The sequence below is a fragment of the Montipora capricornis genome, chromosome 12 (genome assembly GCF_036669925.1).
Source record: "Montipora capricornis isolate CH-2021 chromosome 12, ASM3666992v2, whole genome shotgun sequence".
Lineage (NCBI taxonomy): Eukaryota > Metazoa > Cnidaria > Anthozoa > Scleractinia > Acroporidae > Montipora > Montipora capricornis.
Genome location: NC_090894.1, coordinates 38,676,585 through 38,692,437, shown reverse-complemented (window position 1 = coordinate 38,692,437; position 15,853 = coordinate 38,676,585). Strand labels below are relative to the sequence as shown.

Here is a 15,853-nt window from a genome sequence, read left to right as displayed (position 1 = left end):
ATTCCTCCACCTTCATCACCTTCATCTCCCTCTCCTTCTTCATCAGCCCCTAAAAACGAAAACAAAAACAAAAAACAGAAAAAAATATAAGAAATGATAGGTGTACGGACGTGCTGTTTTCAGGTCGAAAAAGCGTAGAAATCACAATCAAAGCTTAGTGAGGAGTATTTCTTACAACCTGAAAGTGAATGTATATCATGCGTTTTGTCACGAAGTATACCCATAATTCTGAAAATCTGTTACTTTATGTGTGTGGGTTTTTTTTCAGGTAATTAAGGACTAGCCATTCAATCTCAAGTTTTATTTTGACTTTTTAAGTCACAATCTTTGAAATGATCAGGAACTTTCCCAGATAAACTATTCTCTTTTCACTTGCTTACTGATGAAGATTCTTATTTGAGTCCATTCATCACGTTTTATCCATTTCTATCGATTGTATTTACGACATTTATAACCTATTATTGAAGCAGGCCATTATCCTGAGCTTACATAGCTTAGTTTTAATTTTAATTTTGAAAAAAAAATCCACCTTCTGTTTCTCTATTAAGTGTATGCCCTCCTTTTCCTCCAGTGCTGCTTTTGGATGCCGAAAGAACATCCCTGCATAACCCTAGCCAGTGTGTGAGGTTATTAGCGGCCAGAGTCTGAAGCATGCTGTTTACAGTATCATGAATATCTGATCTTAAGCGTGTATCAGTTTCTGTATCCAACATGCCGAATAATGCACCTACAAGGCAATTAACACATAATAATTATTGTGCGGTCAAAAGGTAATCCAATGCGTTCATCAATGAGTTTTTCTGAGTGGCTGAAAGAGATGATAAATGGCTTTACGCTGATTTTACAAAATGTTTTAATTTCAAAAGCATTAGTCCAACCAAAGCTTAAAGTAACGATGAGGCAACTGAGTTCATTTTAATCAGTTACTGACATTTTTTACAAACTTTTAGGCTAACAAACCAACCAATGGACTACCTGCATGTCTGACTGATCGACTGACAAAGTTTTTGAAAACCACATGAACGACCCACTGACTGTTTGACTAACCGAATGACTGTCTGACCCACCAATGGACGAAACGTTGGATGGACAGACCAGACCCCAGTTGTTCAAACGATGGATAGCGCTATCCGCCGGATAAATCACTATCTAGTGGATAAGTAATAGCGAAACCAATTGCGCTATCCAATGGATATGATTTATCCGGTGGATAGCGTTATTCACTTTTTGAACAACTGGGGCTGGCTGTCTAACAAGCGTGCAAGTTTACTGCAAGTGTGTTTGTCTGGCTTAAAGCCTCCTTGACTTAGTGATTGGCAAATTTTGTGCCAGTCTCAGTAACGTTTGACTTCACCTCGCTTTCCAATCTGCAAATTTCGTTTCTGTATCGGTCAACCTTGAGGACTACATAGCACAAGTCCTCCAATTTGAAAAAAAGTTAAGAAAAGCATTTCATATTCCGAGAGGTACAAGGAGTTCAAACCATGTTTTACCTTCTAAACCTTTGTCACCAATAACAACAGCATAGCTGGACTGTTGATGTTTGTTTAGTTCTTCTGCAGCAGCTAATGCATGCTCACAAACATCCTTCGCTTCTCGCTGAGACAGCTGCCGGAAACAAGCAATAGTGGCTCGCCGCAGCAGCAGGTGAGGACTTGATAGGTTGACACACAGTTTACGAACAACAGTTCCCAGGTTAATGTGACTTGGAGCAAAGACGTGCAATTGCTGAAGGCAATTAATTGCTTCAGCTTGAACCAATGAATCTGGGTGATTTTGCATAACAGCACAGGCAACCACACATGACAATCGTAAATCTTGGATTGACTTTGATGTTCCTATCACAAACATCAGTCATCATCTTTATTATCAATTAATTCCTATCAAAACGAATAGACTGCATAGTATCAGAAACCCATAAGGGTTGAAACGTGTAACGACCCCTTGTGTGCTGGGAAACAAGCTTCTGAATATTCAATTTGATAAGTACCATATCTGGAACAACAAGAAAGAGAAACAATCAACGAATAAGTTCGCAAGAACACCGTGACGCAATACCACCAATGTTCTCGCGCGAAATTAACTGGAGCGAGAGGTTTCCAAATATGGTACTTAGCACTGAATATTCGGAAGCTGTGAACGCGCGTTACACGTTTCAAGCCCAATGGTTTAATCGCGAGGAAGGAAGAGGGGTGCAGAACAGCCTGTCACAGCGACAAGGCATGTTTGAAATGTGAACTGTGCCTTTTTCAAGAATGATTGATGGCAATGAAAACTTAACGCATCAACAGTGCTTTGAACTCCAGAACTCATGTGACGATGACGATGAGATTAACAGAATTAAGTATCGTTGTTGAAATAGTTCCAAGATAGACAAAAAAGATGGAAAAACTTCGAAGGCCTATACGTCTCACAGTTTCGAAATATTTAAGGCACATGACCTGTGACACTTTGCAACTTACGCAATAATTTTGCTCAGACTTTTGCTACAAATTTGATAAAGGGACGAAATCACTATCTCGAGAGTGAGCTCATCAATTTCAAAAATTAGAAAAGAAGGCTACCTTGGAGCTCAGGACCAATTGATGTAATAAGCGCTGCAAGACACTTTCCAAGACACTGATGAACCTCAGTGATGGCGGTTGGAACAGTCAAAACTAAGTTAACAACCTGCTCCAATGTTGGATCAACATAGCTCCTAAACATTGGCCCACCACAGTCAGCTATAAGAGCCAATGCATGCAATGCCCAAACCTATGAAAAAAAGTAATAGTAAATCTAACACTGACAACTATAACAATAAATATAATATCCTATCATGGATGCCTACATGACTCAAAGGGTTCCACTTTGGACAGCAAATTCTCATCTTAGGAAGCTTTTTAGTCAAAGAGCACTACAAAAAGGTTGCATGGATGGTTCTATCAAGTAACTTTTTCAGTGGAAATCTGAAATCACTTCAATCAGAAGGTGCATACGCAACTCGTCCTAGTCCTCTGCCGTGCGTTTCAGTGAAAAACAGTTAAAGGCCCCCAGGAAACGAAAGGAAGAGGCGGTTTTTTAAACGGATGGGAACAGTCCCATCTCTTTTCGTAAACTGTAGCATGGAATTTCTATTTGGACAAAAAATGGAACTGATATTTTGGAAAGTGTGTCAAAGAAAGACCTTATGACATCCTAATGTTTTGTGAAATAATTTCTTTTAAAATCCATGCTACAGATTTTGTGTTAGAATGTTCTCATACTGTTGCGTTAAAAATTTGAGAACAACATAGTTAACTCGCTGAGGTTTTAGGCATTTTCTGTTTTGGTCATGTGATTGACCAAATATGGTTGTGAGTCGAATCATACAAAGGAATGTTAGATACAACACATTTGGCAAAAAGGGATTTCTGTAGAGTTGAAGGAATTCGAGAAATGACTATTTGAAGGGGTCTATGGCAACGGATTGGTAGTTAAGAGCCACCTCCCTTAATTCAACCCTGATCCAAACCTGTACTAGAGAGGATGAATTATCCTTGGACAAGGCAAGCAGTATGCTGACACTACTGTTCAGATGATGTCCAGATGCCATTCCACCCACATATCGATGGATACACCCTAGAGCCACAGAGTACCCAGTTCTGGACACAGCATCCCTTGCTGCCTTTAGCTGATCAAAGATCCTCTGAGTGATATTTGATGTAAAAACAGGACTCCCAACAGCCTGAGCAATGCGACCTAGGGCTTCACCAGCTGCACAGCGAACAATTGGATCAGGATTTGTTACAGCACCCTGCCATGGTAGCAATGGAAAAACTTTACTATACAAAACCTAAATACACTCTGTGACTGGATTGTCAGTTAAATGCTGGTTAAGTTTTTATCAAAAATCCACATGATACATGAACTTTAAAAAGTAGAATTACTTCCAATAAAAAATATGCAAGTTAAGTTTTGAGATCATCGCAGTTATGAACGCTACTTTAGCATTAACGAAAGGGAAGCCCTAAAGCCTTATTTGGGCTTAAACAAGATGAGAATCCATGACCTACAACCAGTGATCTAAATATGTAGTTCTTAATAATATAAAATATAATCTATTTCTTTATATACACATATACATGTAAATGTAATGCACCACAATTATTACAGGGTGTAGGTATATGACATCACGGTGGTTAGGTCCGAGGCCTTAAAATAAATGGAGAAATGACAGCCATGTTTGGTGTCCAAACTTCCCACTAGGAACTGAACGCTGTAATGATGAACATATTGTGAGTGAATAGGCTATGTTGTCTTCAACAAAATGACTTGTGACAATTGTAATGTTGTCTTGCTAATCTCAAATTAAACCAAATGACAGAATGATCTCCTCCTTCAAAAGCGAAAATTTACTTTTTTGGGATACAGTAATTCAAGAAATTGTCACAAAAATTGGTAAACCATGTAGTGCTAAAAATCCAAGGATCGCATTAACTTCACACTTCCAAACTTTTTGAATTTCCACACTTTTTTACAATGTACTTAATGTGCAATGCCTCAATCTAAATGTAAAATTTCATAACTTACATGTAATCCTGTCATGGATGGCAATTTGTACTTGAGACACCACTATCCCACGAAACATGTCTGCCCGACTTGGAATTGTGAACGTCTTTCCTTTTTACAATAAGCCTTTGCTAATATACATGTACAATGTAAATCCCCTTTGAATACAAACCTGTCAAACAGTGTTGTCTGCAACGAACCCAAGAAAATGTCACAAAAATTGCTACACCATGTAGTGCTTAAAGGCCAAGGATTGCAGTAACTTCATGCTTCCAAACTTTTTGAATTTCCAAACGTTTTTTATAAAAAGTTCCCAGTGGGAAGTTAATGTGCAATGCCTCAATCTAACATAATTTCATAATAAAAATCAATACCATTAAAAATCAGGCCTTACAGACTTGCACTGTTTGATAGGTTTATATTCAAAGGGGACTTATATTAGCCAAGGCTTATTGTTAGTGAAAAGGAAAGAAGTTCATAATTCCAAGACGGGCAGGCATGTTTGGTGGAAAATTTTGTGTCTCAAGTACAAAGTTCTATCCATGACAGGATTAAGTTATGGAATTTTACATTACGCACAGACTGCTGTCGTAAAAGTTTTGAAAGCATGCTTGAAAGCATGTGTCTCACCATGACTAAATTAACAGCAGTATTTCTGACATCCTCATCACCAACACCAGTCTTTGACTCAGCAACACCCTAAATAAACAGAGTATCGATAACATTCACATTCACCTTGCTAACTAACAAAGGGGCATGCAATCATTCCATTTACAATATGAGTAGCATTAACATAAGCATATTTACAAACTCAAGGAAAAGCTGACTGCAAATAATTTATTATGGTAAAACGACTTCTAAAAACCAATGCATTTAACACAGGTGTCAGGTCACTGATCATGTTGTACAAGACTTCAAAACAACAAAAGTCATACCAAAATTTATTTAATCACAAGAAATCAATTAAGGTGATTCCTCAGAAATTTAAAGTTCCCGATGAATTTTTTTAAAACTTTCCCTGAATGTTCTCTACCAAGCACTGTTTCGAAAAAAACAATAAAAATGATAGGTCACCATTCTCGCTTAAGAGATATGATGGGCCAATCTTACCCAATTTATGCTTGTACTCGTGCTATTTAGGCGCATAATTCATCGGTCCACGTTACATTTTGCAGTAGCTCGATAGGTAGTTTATGAAAGTAATACTCGGAAAAAAACTTAACAGGTAGAAAATGTCGAGCATATAGAACAATATTATATAAAATTTGTGGAAACATAACACTATTTGAAACGACGTGGACATAAAGCGTTCGTAGAGTCGTTATTTTTGCGGTCATAATTTGCATCACAGAGTAACGGGTTCCAACATGCTTTCGCCTAGATCTTTTTTTGCTTCCGATAAATTTTTTTAGTTTTCTTTTAAATTAAGGGGCACAATATGCACACTATTATTATGCAATAAAAAATACAGGTCACCATGCTCGTTTAAAAGAAAATGAGCATTTATTTCGCTATCGACCTTAGCTTGAGGGAAATTTCTTTCGCTGTGTACGTGCACGCGCTAATTTGCGCGCGCTAATGACGCAAAAATCGTGCGCAGTAGGGATGCGCAATGCAATACTGATGAATCACCTTAATAAAACATTTCTTTTGTTGTCTTTTGAGAATCACTAAAAGAATATTCAAACACTATAACAATGGAGTGAACTAATTTCAGGTATGACATCTCTAGTCTAGCCTGTGTACAACCACCCCCTCCCTGCTCCTTCCCCAATTTTTCTTCTGAGGAGAGGGGGTGGCTGTCCACATACAATCTCAAGTAAAAAGAAGAACTGATAAATTATGTAGTTGCCCGAGGTACATGTAGGCCCAGTGGAATTTTTTAATTTTTTTCTTTAAGATTAAAGTGAAATGGTTCTGTATAATTTCAAAGTTATTATGCCAAGACCATTTTTTTTAATAGTATACACATTACGCAACACTTCAATGTGAATGATGATCTTATGATCTTATTTCAATGGTCAAACAACTGGTATGATAATGTTCAGGAAAATGCCATTAAAATAATACCTTCAAAGAAAAGAGAAATGCTGTCAAGATATTTGTTTGTATGGCCTGTTGTCTTGAAGACTTAGCTTGGCGTATGCATTCTGCAAAATGGGAAAGTAATTGGCTGCGATGTTTTAATGCAACAAATGGAAAGACAATTCCAAACAGCTTAATGGCTCCATCAATAACAGCTACTCCTAATGGAAGAGGACCAGGCACATCTTCGCCCTAGAAGTGAAAAAAATTATGTCAGAGGTACATCTTAGTCGTCACTAGTGTAAGTACATGTAGGCTCGAAATAGTTTCTCTTTTTTTCAAACAAATAAACATATTCTGTCCTTAGATGCAGTTAGGGTAATCATATCAAGACAAAATTTGGCGAGGGAATTAACATTACCATGGCAATGATATAAGGCATTCTTTGAGTCTTAAAATCAAGACAGATTGTCTTTTTTGAAAAAAACGGGAAGATGATGTTAGAAATAATCTCTGAAATGTTTAAAATTCAACAGAATGTGTAGGTCAGTTCTTCAGAAAAATCAGTTTTTTTGAACCATGTCTCTAATTTTTTTTTCACCTACAGAATTTAATACAACTCTACTGGTCTTATGGCAGATGAAATTCCTGTCAACAGTATAGAAAGCCTGTCGGAAGGTGTATGGTTGGGAAATCGTAATCCATCTAAGACCATAGTAACATCATTGTGAAAACAATGTGTGAAAATCAAATCTAAAATCCAAGAACACTGCTTCACTTTGGAGTACACGTACCTTTGAGCAAGCAATATTTGGGTGAAGGCAAGTTAAAACTCAAATTTCCTGACCCACTAGGAAAGTGAGCATTCTTGATCTGCTCACTACCAGTTTGAATAGGAACACTGCCAAACTTTCAGTGCATGTTTAAAATAAGACCTTTGTCAATGATCCAAGACGAAAAAAGTCCTGAGTGCAGTGTATTGAATGTCAAAAAATTTGTGCATAACCCTAATTGTTTTCATACTCTTTATCTAACAGTGCCAGACACATACCTCAGGACAGTGTTCAAATATACAAGATGGATCATGTTCCAAGGATCCTGAACCTGACGCACTGTTTGTTTGCAGCTAAAAATACAATACACACATTAACCTCTAGTTATTGCCTTCCAGCTGCATTTTTTTTAAGTGAAGATAACACAGTGTTTTTGATATCATTTTGCTGAATTTTAAGTCCTTGCCATACAGAACTTGTTTTCAAATCTTCAACACAGCCGCCAATGAAAACATTCTGATGCAAACCTGCTCCTCTACAAACTTGTGATCTGTTTCTTGCATCCATGAACCCAACAAAATAGAATCATCTTTGTGACACACAGTTCGCAGTAATGATGTAGTTGTCATGGCAGGATTTTCAGCCAAAGTGAACTCTGCCACCAGTCCACGTAAAAGAGAGTGAAAGCTCCCTATAACCAAAAAAACCATAGATCGTAGAACTGATGTAATGTAAGAGTTGAACCTTTAATTAATAATTATTAATCAGTCAAGTCAACTGCCCTTGCTTGAATTTGAATTCATCTGGACTGAATAATTTATTATTACCACGATATTTAATGTTTCACTATGACACAAAATTTGCGTGTGACATTGTTCTATAATCATGACGTGATTGGTGCCGATGAGGAAGAAGAAAGGTAACAAGTTCAAGAAGACAAAGGAAAAGTGGCAAAGAAGGATTGAGAAGAGCGTCATGGAATGGTGGCAGAATTTGGAAAGGGTTGATGAGATGAGGAAGGGGACTGTGCTTGACAGATTGTTTGAATAGGGGTCAATGGCACAAAAGTTAGAACACCTTGTTCACGAAAAATCAGCGTCATTTGTACAATGAGTTGGGGGGAAAGGCAAACACAGGGTAATCCAAGCACCAAATGCAGGGGCGGCAACAAGGTTCCTTAGTTGTACTTGGTGAGTGGGAAAGAGGCATAACAAGGTTGCTAGTTTTTTGGATGAGGTGAGGGAAAGAATGGGTCATTTGAAGAAGCAAGATGAAGTGAAGATTAGTGTAGAGGATGTCAAAAATGGAAATTGGGAGATGGTGAATTGGAACACTCCAGGTCCCGATGGTGAAAGAGGGTTTTGGCTAAAAAGGTTTTAGTCCTTTCATGGGACGATTGCAGAGAGTTTGCAGGGTTGTTTGTACAGTGGTGAGCTGCCAGAGTGGATGCTAAAGGGAAGGACAGTGTTGATACAGAAGGATCATGCCCAGGAAACAGTGGCTAGCAACTACAGACCAACTGCATGTTTGCTGTTGATGTGGAAGCTAGTCATTGGGATCTTGGCGGAGAAAATGTATGGAGATTTGCAGGGTAATAGGTTCTTCCAGGATGAGCAGAGGGGTCATAGGAAGACGTCGAAAGGTATGAAGACAATAGACAAGGCAGTGGTAAGGGAGGCTTAAGTAAGGAAAAGGTGTGTGGCGATGGGGTGGATAGATTATTGGAAGGCCCATGATATGGTGCCGTATTCGTGGATTGTTGAAATGTTGGAAACGGCAAAGGTGGCTGACAACCTGAAGGGTTTGTTGTGTATCTGTATGAGCAATTGGAAAACTGAGTTGACGTGAAGTGGGGATCAAACATGGAATATTCCAAGGGTACTCCTTGTCTCCAATATAGTTTGTTCTTGCAATGAGGTAAAAGCTTGTGAAGGATCAGAGGTTGATGAATAATTTGTTGTTCATGGACAATTTGAAGCTGTGTGGAAGGTCTGAAGATGGGCTTGAGAGTTTGATCAATGTTGTGCAGGTTTTCTCATTGGACGTAGGGATGGAGTTCAGGCCGGACAAGCCTGCTGTGGAGGTGTTAAAGCAGGGGGTGAAGGTTCATTATGAAGGAATTGTGTTTTTGGATGGTCAGATGATGGGGGAAGCTGACATCAGTGGGGATTAGTGCTTGGGTGTGACGTGAAGGAGAAGGTCAGGAAGGAGTAGTTGAGCAGGGTGAAACTGGTGGCAAGGTCAAAGTTGTACGGTAAGAATTTGATTAGGGACTCTGAGATAAACATATGGGCTAGAGGTGTGGTGAGGTACAGTGCAGGGATTTTGGATTGGAGTGTTCAGGAACAGAGGGTGACAGATGTGAACATGAGGAAGAGGTTAAGAAAGCAAGGAAGGAGTCTGGGGCCGGTTGCACGAAGCATGGTTAGCGCTAACCGGCATTAAAATTAACACTATGGAAACCTATAGGTTCTGATACCTCTTAACAAACAGTTAGCGCAAACCAGGCTTCGAGCAACCGGCCCCAGGATTTTGGTGTGAATAGATTGAAGTAAAATGGAAAGACATAGGTTATGATAATGTAATGATAACAATGATGATGATGATGATGATGATGATGATGATGATGATGATAATAATACAACTTTATATTTTCACACGATGTAAAGTCAAATCAAATTAATACAAATCAAATTATATTGGTTTTGGAGAAGAGGGGAAGGCGTACCTGGGGAAAAACCTCTCTGAGAAGAGTAGAGAACCAACAAACTCACCCCACATATGACAACGGATCTAAGAATCAAACCAGGGCCACATTGGTGGGAGGCAAGTGCTCTCACCACTGTGCCATCCCTGCTCCCCTAATTTAATCTAGAACTAGACAGAATATCCGTATGTAATCTAGAATTACTGTAAATGCGATGTGTTGTTTCTCAACCTTTTTACATGTGTTCATCAGATCTCCAATGATGAAGAGGTGTTTTATCTCATACAGTGGTTTAAGGAGGCTCCAAAGGGTTTTCAGCTAAGCGTGTGTGTGTGTGCGCACGTCAGCCACACAATAATATTATTTGTAAGCTGCTCGTGTCAGCTCATGATTCAAATGGGTCACCAGAAATAAACATATACCGATAATTTCCCCCACCTTTCTTCTAATTCCTATATATATGGAATACAGTTGAATAAATAGACATCTCCTAGTCACGAAGACTACAAAAATTATACACAAACGGTTTAATGGTCGCTTAAAGCCGTTTGGCCTGTAGCTCCACTCATGCTGACTTGAATGAGGGGGAAACACATGCAAAAATGGTGATCTTGTAACCCCCTCATCTTCCCTGATTTTGCAACTTTACTCGTTTTTTATACATGTACGTGTATCTCTGCTTCCAGACAGTGATTTTTTTTCTTTTTTTACGTGTTAGCTTAGATTTATTTAGAACTTGGTCTTTCACATTTAAAAAAATTCTGTAGCTGAAAAAAAAAATTAGAGACACATTTCAAAAAAACTGATTTTTCCGAAAAACTGGCCTACAGATTTTGTTGAATTTTAAATATTTTAGAGAGTATTTCTAACATTATCTGTTTCGTTTCTTAAAAAAAGACAGCACACAATGATTTTAAGGCTCAAAGGAATGCCTAATATCGTTGCCATGGTATTTTGGAGGAAAAGATAATGTGAGAAATCACACAGGTACTTAATAACCTGGCCAAATTTCGTCTTGATATGATTACCCTAACTGTATCTAAGGACAGAGTATGTTTATTTCTTTGAAAAAAAGGGAAACTATTTCGAGCCTCCTTAAAGGATTTGAACCCTTGTACATGTTGCGTCCTGTCACCCATGTTATTCTTAATAGCCATCGACTGGATAATGCGGAAGACAATAGGCAACAAAAGACGGGGCATCAGATGGACACTAACGTCTTTGCTTTAGGATCTCGACTTTGCCGACGATGTTGCACTCGTGTCTTCTACTAGAGATCAATTACAGCGGAAAACATCAGACCTGTCATTAGCTGCCAGCCAACTAGGCTTGAACATCAGCAGGAAGAAGACTAAGACAATGCAGCTTACGGAAACATCATTACCAGTGGAATTGGAGAATGAAAATTTGGAGGAAGTAGAGGAATTTACCTACTTGGGAAGTATTATGAGCAAAAGCAATGCCACGGTTAAAGACATCACCAACCGTCTCCAGAAGGCCAAATTATCATTTGTCCAACTAAATAAAGTATGGAGATCACCAAACATCAGTGAAAAAACGAAGATAAAGATCTATAGCAGCAATGTCTTATCAGTACTACTGTATGGTGCAGAATGTTGGAGGGTTACCCAAAGAGACAGCCAAAGACTGTCAGGTTCCACACTTCTTGTCTGAGAAAGATATGCAGGATATACTGGCCCCAGAAGATCACAAACAAGGAACTATATCAAAGGACAGGCCAGCAAGACATCACCATGGTAATAATGCAAAGAAGATGGAGGTGGATTGGGCATGTTATCAGGAAATACCGAGATAGTATAACACGAACTGCATTAAAGTGGACACTGGATAGTGGAAGAAGGAAGAGAGGTCGTCCACGAGAAACGTGGAGGAAGACAATCGAGGCAGAAATGAAAACAACAGGGAAGGCATGGAAAGAACTTGAGAAGGCAGCAATGGACAGGGAGCAATGGAAATCTCTGGTCTCAGCCTTATGTGCCACCTAGGCACGACAAGGATTATATATATATATACATGTTGCAAGCAATGTCTGGATGGTACAGATAGCTTTTTATCTGCATTGGAACTCAGTATGGTGTTCCAATGATGACTGGTATAGTATGATTACAAATGAATATTATTATTGATTTTTTTATTGTAATAATATTGTTAGTGCAATTAGCCAGTATCAAAAATACCATAAGAAGCATTGTTTCCAGTTTCTCTTGGGACATAGGTACATAAAAACAGCGCTTACGCAAAAGTTTGGAGGGGTAAACAAAGAGTATTATCATGGTATTTTTGATACCGGCTAATTGTTTTAAGCTATTGCTAATGCTTTTCTTATTATTACCATGACAAATTCAGAAACGATTTATACCTTCATAGGACTTTGGTGGAAGACACCTAAGCACTGAGTATAGTCTAAGTCGAACAATCGCTGCACTAGCCTTTAAATGGTTACCATGCTGTTTTATTATCTGGGGGAAACTGAGAAAAAACAAAACAGATCATTATTCTATAAGTCAAGTGAAGCTATGATCTTTGCAGTTATGAACACAATTTTTACAATTGCGTAGAAAAGCCTGAAAAATTCAGGACTTCAACAGGGTTTGAACCCATGACTTCACGATTCCAGTGCAATGCTCTAACCAACTGAGCTATGCAGCCACTGACGTTGGGAGCTGGTCATTTGTGGGTTCTAATGGTCCCGTGAGGAATGAATCAATGATGAAATGGTATATGAAATGAATCATATATGAACTGCGGATATGAAATCAAGTGAAGCTATGATCTTCACAGTTATGAACGCAATTTTTACAATTGCGTAGACAAGCCTGAAAAATTTAGGACCATTTCATCATTGATTCATTCCTCACGGGACCATTAGAACCCACAAATGACCAGCTCCCAACGTCAGTGGCTGCATAGCTCAGTTGGTTAGAGCGTTGCACTGGAATCGCGAGGTCACAGGTTCAAACCCCGTTGAAGTCCTGAATTTTTCAGGCTTCGCTATGCAATTGTATAAATTGCGTTCATAACTGCGAAGATCATAGCTTCACTTGATTTCATATCCGCAGTTCATATATCATTCATTTGATATACCATTTCATCATTTATTCCATAAGTCTAAATGATCAACACAAGTGCCATGTTTAATTTAATTGCATACAAACTGGATAAAAAAGAACCAATCCTAATTCAATTTCATTGTTTCCAGAATTTGACTTCTTTTTGTTACAGTGGTCTTAATTGGAATGATGTGGGAGGTGTGATGGATGATGGGGGTTTCTAGAATTGGCACAGCACCTCTTTTCCCATAAACAAGCTGAATCAGGGGTTTCGTACACATACAAGAAGGATGAAACATCCTGTAAAATTTCTCTCTTGGGATTTTCAAGCCTGTAGATTTTCAGCCTTACATGTACTTATATATAACCCCTTATTCTACCCTAACCAAGTACATGTATAAGAATTTGACTTCTTTTTGCTACAAATGTACATCTACATGTAAGGCTGCTCAAACCAGTTTCAACAATTTCAAGGGACTGCCTTATTAGAAGGACTGAATCGACATCACTGTTTCACATAACAACGTTTTGTACCATATGAAACACCACTTATTTCTAAACAAGATGCACTCAATATTATAATGTTATAATGCACCACAACAACAAGAAAGCCATCTAAAAATACATATACCATTTTTGTCTTTGAATGCTTCTATCTAAAAAAAGTTACCTACATTTAGCTGAGCCTCATTTATTTATTACTGGAAAGGCACCAAAAGGTTTACAGTGCAGACAAAGTTCTCTGAAAAGTCTCAAAAAATTAATTATCTGGAGTGGATTCAGAAACACCTTAAATTCTTCAGTTATGAATGAACGAGTGAATCCGCTCCAGAGAACTTTTTAAATTTCTGCAAAGATCTATACCTTCACCTGCTAATCACTAACCAGAAATAAAAATGGGATCACCGAGTAATTTTTGAGATATAAACATTATTTCATTGACAAAATATAGGGTGTGTTAAGAAGGTTATCCTGTTGCTATGGTAAGCTATGACAGGTACATCACAATACTGAGAACATTTTATTATGCCATAATTTTTGTTTCATACACTGTGGTAGCACAACAGAGATGTTTGGTGATAACGTGTTGAAGAGTCAATACTTCTAAATTATACAGTAGTACACTTTCTTGAGAGTGCTGAAACTGCTTTGAAGCCCCTTATTTTTATAAAATTTCACTTCAAACCAGTTTGAAAATTCTCAGGTTTTTAAAATAATGGTCATTTCATTGAAATGAAAATGTTAAGGTTTTTGATTCAGATATACAGAATACATGTACATAATAAACCTGAATCTAATTCTTGTATTGGTCAGCGGACAACTTTAGCATCCTTTTTATGTGAGAGATCAGAAGAAAAAAGGCAGGTGGCTGCTTGTCAAAAAAATATAAACATTCTAACATTCTACAGCTTCTCTCTCTTTAATTGAAGGGCTGGATGCAAAAACCTAGTAAGTGACAATTTCGGTCGATTTTCAGTTTTACTCAAAACTAACCCAAATTTTGCAAGTTGACTGGAAATGAACTTAAGAACATTGCCCTGGTATTTTTTTTACCAATGTGAGCTTTATTTTTGAGAAATAAGCTATGCAAAAACACTATCGGCTTCGCGTTTGAAAACAATGGAATCAGCGAAGCGACACTTACCTTTTATTGTTCGATATACACATTAGCGCAGCAAGTCACAACATCGGTAGCGCAATTGATTAGAGCAAAAGATAAACAATTCGCAAGGCGATGGTTCGACGCACCTAGGGAACTTTTTTTTCGTTTGCACAGAGCTGTTTTTTTGGTTTTTTTTCTTTCCTTGTTTTTAGTGGTGATCTCATCGATCTTCGTGAACTTCAAGTTACACGAGATATGCGCGTTGCGCGAAGCTCCAGGCACGAGTGGTTTAAAGTTGAATTTGTTGAGGTGGCTCGTTTGCTCGGCAGTCGTCTTAAATCTTAACGTCCAAGTGGCTCACCTTTATAAGAACATTACCATGGTATTTTTTAACCGACTTAAGCTTTATCTTTGAGAAATAACTATGTAACTCACATGTAACAAATCAGCTAAAATTAAACAAGTTTCTTCAACTGCAGGAAAATGCAAATTTGAAAATGACATTTGCTGTTTACCATAAATGTGATGCTAAACAACTCCAATGATTTTTACCAGCTTGGGCAAATGCTTTCTAGTGCAATGAATCTCCTTGGACATTACACTGTAGTTTCTTTAATACCAAATTATGCCAGAAAAGTAAGATTGACAGGGACTTCCTTTGTTCTTGAATAATATTCTCTTCAAGTGTATGCTTTCCTTCTACTTACAGTATTTCAAAATACATGTACATGAAATTTCAAAGTAAAGGAACACTGCAGTCACCTTGGAAGCATAGCTAAACATGCATCTGTAATAACCAGAAGGTGACGCACCATATCATCATTTAGTAATGCAGGACAGGAAGTACAAAAGCTTGCCATGGCTACAAGAAAAATGTTTTAAAATTAATCGGTAGAAATCCACTTTTGCTACCATTACAGTGTCCTCAATACTGTTTACCAATAAGTAAAGTAAGTAAAGTCAATTTATTTAACATCGGTAGTTCCTTCAGTTACGAAACTGGTATCAATGGAAGCCGACGGTGCACTTTACCCCCTCCCTCTGTCAGTGCTCCTTTCACGATATTTAAAGCTATAGCTACACTGATCAGAGGAAAGTGGAAACACAAGTTGAAGTCACCGAGGATCGAACTGGGGACCCCTTG

The 15,853-nt window shown here is 38.1% G+C and overlaps 1 protein-coding gene across 1 annotated transcript in view; it reads right to left on the bottom strand.

The window, feature by feature from the left end:
• Window positions 1-15,853, bottom strand: part of LOC138025186 (HEAT repeat-containing protein 5B-like) — a 53,821-nt gene that overhangs the window by 19,804 nt on the left and 18,164 nt on the right. The window contains exons 10-20 of the mRNA XM_068872380.1: window positions 15,472-15,571; window positions 12,416-12,525; window positions 7,856-8,019; window positions 7,607-7,681; window positions 6,601-6,807; window positions 5,161-5,229; window positions 3,494-3,775; window positions 2,565-2,754; window positions 1,494-1,838; window positions 530-727; window positions 1-49 (exon numbers count right to left, since the gene is read on the bottom strand). The exon at window positions 1-49 is cut by the window's left edge and continues 170 nt beyond it. Coding sequence (XP_068728481.1) covers window positions 1-49; window positions 530-727; window positions 1,494-1,838; window positions 2,565-2,754; window positions 3,494-3,775; window positions 5,161-5,229; window positions 6,601-6,807; window positions 7,607-7,681; window positions 7,856-8,019; window positions 12,416-12,525; window positions 15,472-15,571 — 1,789 coding nt within the window. The remainder of the gene's footprint in view (window positions 50-529; window positions 728-1,493; window positions 1,839-2,564; window positions 2,755-3,493; window positions 3,776-5,160; window positions 5,230-6,600; window positions 6,808-7,606; window positions 7,682-7,855; window positions 8,020-12,415; window positions 12,526-15,471; window positions 15,572-15,853) is intronic.